Source organism: Myotis lucifugus, unplaced genomic scaffold, assembly GCF_000147115.1.
Source record: "Myotis lucifugus unplaced genomic scaffold, Myoluc2.0 scaffold_205, whole genome shotgun sequence".
NCBI lineage: Eukaryota > Metazoa > Chordata > Mammalia > Chiroptera > Vespertilionidae > Myotis > Myotis lucifugus.
Window position 1 is genome coordinate 1,282,182 of NW_005871253.1, and position 11,254 is coordinate 1,293,435.

An 11,254-nucleotide genomic window follows, 5' to 3' on the forward strand; every position below is an offset into this window, starting at 1 on the left:
CTCTCTTTATTATAGACATCTATGCCTGTGCCATTTACTAGCAAATGCTAGTAAGATTCTAAGAGACAAGTCCTGCTTCTGACTGTGTGAATGTGCTGAAAATATTAGTGAGGATGATTTTTCACACTCTGGCCTTTTGATGAAACGCCTTTCCAATAGCAGTGTGTCATCTTATCCTACAATTTCACACATCAGCTGCCAGGGCATCTACCCGAGAGCCCAGTTTCACATTGCACTAATGAGTCAACACCTGTTAAGAGTGGAGAAATCTGAACCTTGTTAGCGACTGTGAAGCCTCCTGGGAGTGTGAATGCTGAGCATTGTCATACTCACCGCCAGCATGTCTGTCCCGAGGACCCTGGCAGCAGCCGTGATGAAGTCCCCCACCAGCATTGAGAAGCCAGGCAAACCCAGGGAGAAAAAGCGGGGCGGACAGTGCCTTATAATGGTATTTAAGATATCCTAAAAGGGAAGGGGAGAAAACACAACGGTCATTTTCAAGAACCAAATTCCAAAGGAGGCAGTTAGTCTGCACATGACCCTGCGTGGTAACCTACAAGGGCGCAGATCATAGAAATGTCTCAGTGAAACGGATACTCGGAGATGAGTTCGTCCAAGAGCTATTGTACCATTTTACAAGTAAGAGAATCGAGACACTAAACTGTAAGACGACTTGCCCAAAATCTGAATTGTGGCGTTGGGACTAGACACTTATGCTTTCCACCTACAGGTGAGCTCCTTGGACAAGCTAAAGGAGCGTTGAGGTAAATATACAAATAAGACCTCTGTTTATATATCCCTTTCCATATTCTTCGATTTTCAAAAGTTCAGCATATTGTTACGTTAAAAAACTTAAAGCAGACAAAGAGATGGAAATTTTTATTCATTCGTCGGGTGGTTCCACATTAAATAATTTCATGAGCCATGAGAATGCTGTGATCACACTCCAAGGGCAGGAAGTTGGTGTGGCTCTGAGTGTAAGTGTGATTGCAAAGTACAGTGCAACGTGCAGCAGTAGCCTCTTCACAGCATGCAGGCCACCAACCGCCCGGACACCTGGTGCTCCTGTGTCTGCCACAGCCTCTCCCTGGTGGGTGGCTGGCTGGCTGGCCCATGGCAGACCAGAACAGGACGCCACTGGACAGCATTAACGCCACCCATGGTCAGGCCACAGCTATGAAACCATCTGTGTGAGTGTGTGTATGCAAAGGGAGCTTAGTAAGAAAACCAAAAACTTTTTTTATGCAGTTCTAGGCAATGCACATTAATCAAACATGTGAAAGTACTATAGTTATGTTACTTGTAGTTATATAACCTATAGTTAGTCTCAAAAAGCAAGAAGCAAAATTTTTAAAAATCTGGTTTCTTTTCTCAGATTTTAGTGTGGCTATTTCAAAAACCCTTCAAAATAATCCAAATTTCATTTGATTAAATTAGAGCAAGGAAGTAGCAACATGCCGTATTCTAAAAAAAGTCCTTTGTAATAAAAATAACCTCACTTAACAACGTCTTATCTAAAAAGAATTTTTTACATTTAAGACTATTTTTTTTCCTTACACAGTGGACTCATTAAGTTTCTAAAAATTATGCTGTTTTTATATCCTATCTTTCAAATTACTGTACAATGCTTATTCTATTAGAGCTCATATATGTATGATAAAGAGTTCAGCAAGTACTAAAGTTTTAGAATTTCAGCAAGCTTTTTCCTATGCTAAACATAAATAGGTAGGTAGATAAATAGATGGACAGACAGATAAAAGGAAGGAAGGAAGGAAAGAAAAACCTGAACCACACTTCTTGCAAGTTAATGTTTAAACCTGCTTTAATCACGTCCTTTGATACACTTTAGCGTCCGTATCAGCCAAGACAAACATTCTAAGGGACTGAGCAGATGGATGCTGCAGTTTAGAAAGTGTGTGGTAAACTCATGCTCCAAGAGTGGAACAAAAGATCCACCTTTTTCATAATTAAGCCTCTGATTAATGCCCTGGGCTCCTCACCACACACCTGTAATTACTCACAGAGGTACGCATTGTGCTGGCCCTTGTCTCAGAATATCAGGCATCAAGCTATCCAGCAGCAGATGGGAGCACATTTCTGTTGACATATGCTGCAATGAAAGGATTCGTGCAAACCTGGCTAGCAAGGTAGCAGAATGCCATGCATTTGAAGATTAATAATGCAAACAACCATGATGTTAACTTTGTTATGTTTATAGTGTTAATTCCATCTGTTGAGATGAAGAACTAAGCCTTGAACACTATAGATTTTTAAAATCTTTAGCCCACACTTGAATAAACCATTTTCACAACTGGAATTCAGAATTTTAATTATAAAATGTTTTTCTGGGATAAGTTTATGGTAATTATGAACTAAATCCTTTAATAAGCTAAAGCTGAAATTTGTAAATGAAATCCATTTTGCTTCAAGAGATTCATATGTGTAAAGCAATGACCTGTAAATGGGGCATTCACAAAAAATCACTATGTTGGCACTGATGCTAAAGACAGCAGAAATGTGTGTAGCCGAGGTAAAGTCGCACGGCCCCCCTACCTCTGGACCGTGGCCAGTCACATCAACGGAACCTGTTTCTATGGGCAAGAAGATTGGAAAGAGAGTGCAAAATAACAGATGGCTAGCCTACCCTGCCCTGCCACCCACATAAGACGGAGCCCCAATGAGAAGCAAGGGCCTGTGCTGTCCTGGCCAGCTAAAGATGGCACTGGAGTAGGTTAATGTGCAGGTTAAAGAGGGGAATATATGGCCAGTCAGCCAAATTATGGCCATCTACCTGATAATTTTGCTTATCCACACTGAAATAGAACAACCCAAAGATTTTCTCTTCGAGAAGACATTTTAAAATTAGGAATAACTGTATGGTACTCAAAAGAGAGCAGCTGTGTTTTCCCAGTAAAGGGTCATCCACTAAATACTCCCCTCATTTCCAGTAGAATCCTCTTTCACCTTCATGGCTATAACGGGGATCTTTGGGAAAATAAAAAAATCTCAACACTCTGAACCTTTCTTCATAGCTTCCCAAATGTCAATTATTCATGTACAACCTCATGCTATTGACATGTCCACATCCAAAGTGAATATTATTTATCTGTTTTTCAAAGTAACATACTTTTTTGAACTTAAATAAGATTATTCTGGAAAACTAGTAAGTTGTCTCATAAACAGAAAATAACCCTTAGATCAACACAATAACAGCAAACCAAGACTACTGAATTTTTGCTAACTGTCGCTGTCTGACGGAGGCTCTCCTTGTTAAAAAGTGGTTTGCATCCTAGAAGGATAGGAGAGAAGTTCTGTACCCACTCCAGACGTACTACCAAGGCGAGTCCCAAGGACTGGAAAGGGGCCATTATTCCCACCATGCAATTTGATGCTCTAGTGCTACCTTCATTGTGACCACCAGTGGGAAATGTCCCGCTAGAACTGGGGCCACTAGAATATGTGATCATGGCAGAGCATGTCTACAGCTTCATGTTTCTCTTCCATAAAATGGGATGATTTCCCTTTAGAGAGCTGTGTCTAATGGTACACTAGATATGAACACACTCCTCTGTAAAATGAAAAGGGCCATACAGAAGTAAAGAGTGACAAGTGAAAAAATATTTTTGTCACAAATGGAAGGACTATGAAAGATTTCACTTTCTAGAAGTCACTTTGTAGAATTATGTGAACTATTGTTTTGCTGATATTCAGAAAGATTTTAAAACATTTCAAAAGGTGGCACATATAAGTTTCTTAAGTTACATTATCCCAGAAATTAAAAACCTCTAGAAATTAATACCTTAAATAACATCCTTAGCAAAGCATTACAACAATTAGCCAGAGTGTATAGGTGAAATAAAAACAGGGAACTGATGTTTTTAGATTTTCTAGGCTCCATTTTTTTAAGGAGTTCAAGAATTTATCCCAAACAAATTAATCTAGTAGCAAAAATTAGTTTCTTTTTCACACTCTACACAGACTAAAAACAATAAGCTAAACAATAAGTTCCATAAAAAATTTACTTTAAAACAGAAATTGTTCACTCTTGAAAAGTGACCAGTTTAAAACATAAACAAAACTCTTCAAGGGAAATAAAATTCATTCTTCAAAATGTTGCAATATAGTGAACAGAAGACAAAATTGGTATTTTTCTCTTGTTTTTGGTTGAAAGTCCACACACATGCTACACCGCATGTGAAAACCAGACTGTAAGATGGTAATTGTGAATTTGCAGTTTATCAAAACATTCAGGTTTATGAGAAAGTAACTGGTGAGAACATCTGTCTCTTATCACCGATCTTACAAAAAATCAGGTAATTCAAACAGAGGCGTGTTGTTTCCTCTCCTCCAAAGCACAGTTCTATAAACACAAACCACATTCAGCCCGGTAAATGAATCGCTTTAATTGAATGCTATGTACACAGTAACTGGAAAAACCGTAAGTGATAAGAAAAAAACATATGGTGATGGCAACAGAAATTGGTTTATTCATTTTGCATAGTGTAGTTTCTTTAGTTCTCTTATAATTGACCTTTAGAACGACAAATGTGTAAAATAATTTTGTTTATTATGGTTCCAAACCTTCCAACAATTACACAAAATGAAAATTTAAAAGGAAGGATTCATTCTGGAAGCATTTCCATTGTTTACATAATTGCACAGCTATAATTTAGTGCTCGTGTTGTTATGGGGAGAAAGGGGCCATTACAGGCCATTTCAATTCAAAATATTGCACAGTGGTGTCAAAAATGAGGGAAAAATGTTCACTTTAAAATAGTTTAAAATGGATTAACCCTGTAAACAAAGACATTTCAATATATTCTACAAAATACAAATGTTCAAGAAGTTGCTATCCTTCAAAAAGAATTAGAAATATTGCAACTGTACTTTCACACCAATTACATATATATTATTCACTTAATATTTGCTCAGGGCCCAGCAGATGATGGTTGTAACATAATAGCCAGCCATCTGTCTCCCTGCCTCTCCTTGGCGAACTCGCCTGATCCTCGGGAGCAAACAGATCCGGTTATTCCACCTAAAGTCACTCGGACCTTCCAAAGGCCAAGCAGAACAGTTAAGAAATAAAACCCATGTATGCAAAATCACTGAATTCGTCCTTTAACTTTCTACTTTAAGAAAACCAAAATGCTACACAATAAATGACTTCATCGTTATTTTTCAGAGAAGATACCTGTCTTTACTATAGAAAGTTTTATAGGAAGCTCTTGTTTGGTAAAATGGGTAATGTTCAGATCTGCTTATCCTATTCATCTGATTAATTTAAAAAGTATGACTCATACCACATCCAAGTGCAATTACTAATTATCACAAAATCTGAATGCAAAGGGATATTTTTAGCACTAAACCTGCATATAATTTTAAACTTCCTTTAACAATTCAATAATAGCCACAATTTTGCAGTTTTCTAAATACTATAGTAAACCCTTGATTTTGCAGACCTCAATTTAATGGACTTCAGATTTAATGGACAAAATTTCCGATCTGCATCTCGTAAGTGAGAATTAACACCCTGCTAATTTTAAAATACCTTTAATCAAGATTTGCTTATAATTAAATTAACAGGTTACTTTTTGTTATTGACTCACTGTAATTTTTAACAAATATTAGCAACTAGGCCATATGTTGGAAAAAACACTGTAGTAATTTCACCGACATGAATAAATATTACAAATCTACAACTATAATTACATACTTAAATCCAAGAGTCACTGCTAGTGAACAATGTTTGGGGAGTGATTAACACATGATCACACAGCATGGCTTGAGGTAATTGGTTCTGTTGTCGAGTGGTGTGACTTTCAGCAGCAATTTTAACGCCTGCGCCTGCTGGCTGATGTTCCCACGTGTACTAAGCCACACCCCAGCCATGTGCATTTCTTTACTCCTGGTGACTGGTGAATGCACGCATTACTAGACCTACTCAGTAGAAGTTTAAAATTATAGTAGTACATATAGAAAACTTTCCTGTGCAATTAAACTTTTCCTACATAATTTTAATTACACAAACATCCTATATAATAAAAGCCCAGCGACCGTTACAGCATAACAACCAGAACGAACAATGACCAGACGACCAGCCGGTAGCTATGATGAATACTGACCCAGACTTTGCTGTTGGCGCCCTGACGGCCCCGAATCCCGTTCACCTGCACCCTGGACCCTGACAGCAGGGAGGCGGGAGCCCAATTCCTCAGAGAATTGGCGTTGGTCAGCTTGCTGTCTGCGCCATGACAGCCCCGAATCCTGGTCACCTGCACCCCGGACCCTGACCCATCTCATACAATCACAAGATTAGCTATTCAGTTGTCAAATGATCAGAATTTGTATTTTCATACCGATGATTTTGCTGAAGTTATAGATAGGGCTAAAAGGCATAACTCGACTTTGATGGCTTGGTTTTTATTGAATAGAGAAGATCCCAATGCGCATAATTATTATTACTGGGAGATTCCACAACATTCTGTGTTTAATAATTCTTCGTGGAGAAAACGCCAAAAGGATGGGAATAAAGTATTAGGAAGACTGTTCACTGTGAGCGTTAGAGAACCAGAACAATATTACCTTAGACTATTGCTTCTTCATGTAAAAGGTGCGGTAAGTTTTGCTGATCTGTGAACTGTAGGAGGTGTCGTTTATGATACATTTTGTGAAGCTGCTAAACATAGAGGATTATTAATCGACGACACTATCTGGAAAGATACGATTGACGATGCAATCATCCTTAATATGCCCAAATAACTATGGCAACTTTTTGCATATATATGCATGTTTGGATGTCCTTCTGATGCAGAAAAATTATGGGATGAGAATAAATCTCATTTTATTGAAGATTTTTGTTGGAAATTACACTGAAGAGAAGGTGCCTGTATGAACTGAAATGCATGCCCTTAACGAAATTCAGTAAGTATTCACATTGCATGGAATGAAATGTTCGCATTTCAAACTTCCAGACTATCCTTTATTAATGAATACAACTACATGTGATGAATCGTATGAGCGACAACAGGCAGAGGTTTTGATAAATTCTCTGAACGATGAACAGTTGGCACCCTTTCACACTATAACTTCCGCCATCGAAGATCAAACTGTACACACCAAATGCTTTTTCTTGGATAGTCCAGGCTGTAGTGGAAAAACATATAAAGTTTTAATACATTATATTAGAGGTCGTGGTGGTACTGTTTTACGCACAGCGTCTACAGGAATTGCTGCAAATTTACTTCTTGGTGGAAGAACCTTTCATTCTCAATATAAATTATCAATTCCATTAAATGAAACTTCAATTTCTAGACTTGAAATAAAGAGTGAAGTTGCTTAAACCATTAAGAAGGCCTAACTTCTCATTATTGATGACTGCACCATGGCATCCAGTCATGCTATAAACGCCATAGATAGATTGCTAAGAGAAATTATGAATTTGAATGTTGCATTTGGTGGGAAAGTTCTCCTCAGAAGGGATTTTCGACAATGTCTCAGTGTTGTGCCACATGCTATGTGACTGGCCATAGTACAAACGAGTTTAAAGTACTGTAGTGTTTGGGGATGTTTCAGAAAGTTGTCTCTTAAAACAAATATGAGATCAGAGGATTCTGCTTATAGCGAATGGTTAGTAAAACTTGGAGATGGCAAACTTGATAGCAGTTTTCATTTAGGAATGGATATTATTGAAATTCCTTGTGAAATGATTTGTAACAGATCTGTTATTAAAGCTACCTTTGGAAATAGTATATCTATAGATAATATTAAAAATATAAACGTGCAATTCTTTTTTTTTTCATCAGGAAGAATCAGATTAGGAGCAATCAGGGTGTTGCAATGTGCAATTCTTTGTCCAAAAAGTGAGCACGTTAATAAATTAAATGAAAAAATTTTGGATATACTCGATGGAGATTTTCACACCTATTTGAGTGATGATTCCATCGATTCAGCTGATGATGCCGAAAAGGAAAATTTTCCCATTGAATTTCTTAATAGTATTACTCCTTCGGGAATGCCGTGTCATAAATTAAAATTGAAAGTAGGTGCAATCATCATGCTACTGAGAAATCTTAATAGTAACTGGGGTCTTTGTAATGGTACTAGATTTATTATCAAAAGATTGAGACCTAACATAATCAAAGCTGAAGTATTAACAGGATCTGCGGGAGGAGAGGTTGTTCTGACTCCAAGAATTGATTTGTTCCCGTCTGACAATGCCCTCCCATTTCAATTAATTCGAAGACAGTTTCCTGTGATGCCAGGATTTGCGATGACTATTAATAAATCAAAGGACAAACTCTAGACAGAGTAGAAATATTCCTACCTGAACCTGTTTTTGGACACGGTCAGTTATATGTTGCTTTCTCTCAAGTTTGAAGAGTGTGTAACGTTAAAGTTGTAAATACTTCATCACAAGGGAAATTAGTCAAGCACTCTGAAAGTGTTTTTACTCTTAATGTGGTGTTCAGGGAGATATTAGAACAAGTTTAATCAATTTATCAGTCATTGTTTATATCAATGTTGTTTTTATATCATGTTTTTGTTTTTATATCACATTGTTATTGTTCATTAATAAATTTATATATTATTCTCATATACATTTTACTAATTTTCTTTAATCTCTGACACTTCTGTTATAGAGAAAGGGTGAATAGTGACATTAAAATATTTCTTCTAATTCATTCCCTTTCAATGTGCACGAATTCATGCACTGCGCCACTAGTTCATAATAATAAAAGCGTAATATGCAAATTGAACGACCGAACAGCAGAACGACCGTCTAGACCAGTGGTTCTCAACCTTCCTAATGCCGTGACCCTTTAATACAGTTCCTCATGTTGTGGTGACCCCCAATCATAAAATTATTTTTGTTGCTACTTCACAACTGTAATTTTGCTGTTATGAATCGTAATGTAAATATCTGATATGCAGGATGTATTTTCATTGTTTGCGACCCACAGGTTGAGAACCGCTGGTCTAGACGACCTTCCAGATGACCATGCTATACACGCACTGGCACCAGGTCAGCCAAGGTGGGTGTGATGCAATTGGTCGGGGAGCCCCACCATCGCCCCACGATCACCCTGCAGAGGGAGGCCCAGGCCACCCTCTGCAAGGCAATCGATGGGGGGGCGGCTCTGTAATCGATCGCCCCAAAGAGGGAGGCCCAGGACACCCTCTGCGCGGTGATAGATTGCGGAGCCCAGACCGGGTGGGCGGGGCCTCCCTCTGCTGAGTGATTGATTGTGGAGCCCCATGATTGATCATCCCACAGAGGGAGGCCCAGGCCACCAACCAGTGACACTGTGGTGGGTGTGCAGGGCCGGCCAGCAATTGCCCCGCAGAGGGAGGCCCAGGCCAGCCAATCGTTCGCACCCCATGCCTGTTTCCTGCAGAGGGAGGTGACTGGTGGTGGAGGGTGGGGGGCAGTGCTGCACAGATGGCAAGCAGTGCCAGTAGCAGGGGTGGGGCCAGCTGCCGGCAGCCGGGGGAAGGAAAGCCCCAATAGGCCCTGATCGCCAGCCAGGCCTAGGGACCCTATCCGAGGGGTCCCAGATTGTGAGGGTGCAGGCCAGGTTGAGGGACACCCCCCCATGCACGAATTTCGTGCACCAAGCCTCTAGTGTCTACATAAGTAAAAACAGGTAAACAAACTAATTTGTCAATTTTTTAACATAAGCATTTGGAAAACCTACTTTTTATGTGACAGACTTTGGGCTTTAATAGATATTCCCTCACCTGAATTAGTTCATCCTATCGAGGTTTTACTGTCTCAGTTATCATCCTATTGGCAAAGCTCAGAAATGCTGAGTGGCCAAAAGGTTTTAGGTTCCAGAAGAACCGATCTGAAGAGCCCTCAAATTCCCACAGCCTGGTGCTCTTGCTTCTGCTGGTGAGTCTGCTCCATCACAGGCATCCTCTACATACCACAGGAGGCTACCTGGCCTCTTCATGCTGTACTTTGGTTCAGGCAGCATTTTTCATTGATAAAAATAAAGCCTTTACAATATGGCTTTTTTTAAAAAGCAGATCATGCCCCATGCATTGCACTTATAGAAAAGTCCATGGAAATAAAAATGCAGCAGGACAAAGCTAAAAATTACTCTCAAGATCCAAGCCAAGAAATATGTACTATGTCCTTGACATTATCTTTGTGTAATTTTTTGGAGAAAAAGCAGATATTTTTATAAATGTCACACAAATGTGACTTCTCTTGGTATAACTTTGTTATCAAGTCCATGAGAAATATGACAAGATAGAGTAATTAGTTCTGTGGCTGTAGAAACAAAATTGCCTCGTGCTTCTCACCACAAAAAAAATGCTATGGAGAAGACCTTGACAGTAGCATGCAAAGTAGAGAGGGAGTGACATGCATAAACAGACTTCTGATGGCCACAGGAGCTGCTCTGACCATTTGTACAGCATCAGGACTTCTCAGGAGAGATGGGACAACCAGGCAGATGGAAAAGAAAGTCTCTGCGAGCCTCAAGCCCTAGAGGAGAGCCTTGACTACTTTTTATGATTGCTCTACACTTAATCCCACATCTGTGAAGAAAGACTCTGCTGTCTGCTAGCCTTTATCGTGATGAACACTTTTCCAGGAAAAACAGAAGATTGATGAATGGATTTTACAATAACTGTATGTATTTTATTTTATACCCGGTTATCTTAACTGCTCTTTTTCTAGTTTGTAAGAGCTTCACTGAGATATAATTTTCATATAATAAAATTCATGTATGATCACTATTTAATTTGAGAATATTTCATTACCTCAAATTGAAATCCTCTACCCGTTAGCAGTCATTCTCCATTCCCCCTCCACCAGGCAACCTAATCTACTTTGTCTCTATCGATATTACTACTAAGGACATTTCAGAATATGGGTCATATGTAGTCGGCTGTTTTTGTTGTATTTTTTTTTAATCTCTTATTTTGCTTGGCATGTTTTCAAGATGTTGCAGCATATGGAGATACTTTATTCTTTTTTAAGACCAAACTAAAGACCCAGTGCACGAAATTCGTGCATGGGAGGGGGGGGTCCCCTCAGCTCAGCCTGCACCCTCTCCAATCTGGGACCCCTCGGGGGATGTCTGACTGCCAGTTTAGGCCCGATCCCAGTTCGACATCCCTCTCACAATCCGGGACTGCTGGCTCCCAACTGCTTGCCTGCCTGCCTGCCTGCCTGATCGTCCCTACTGGCCTCCCTGCCAGCCTGATCACCCCTAACCGCCTCTGCCTGCCAGCCAGGTCG

General features: G+C 39.5%; 1 protein-coding gene across 3 annotated transcripts in view; it reads right to left on the reverse strand.

The window, feature by feature from the left end:
• RALGAPA2 (Ral GTPase activating protein catalytic alpha subunit 2) overlaps positions 1–11,254 on the reverse strand; it is a 288,904-nt gene that overhangs the window by 132,449 nt on the left and 145,201 nt on the right. For all 3 annotated transcript variants that reach the window (XM_023761269.1, XM_023761268.1, XM_014463288.2), the window contains one exon: positions 334–462. In XM_023761269.1, the coding sequence (XP_023617037.1) occupies positions 334–462 (129 nt within the window). The remainder of the gene's footprint in view (positions 1–333; positions 463–11,254) is intronic.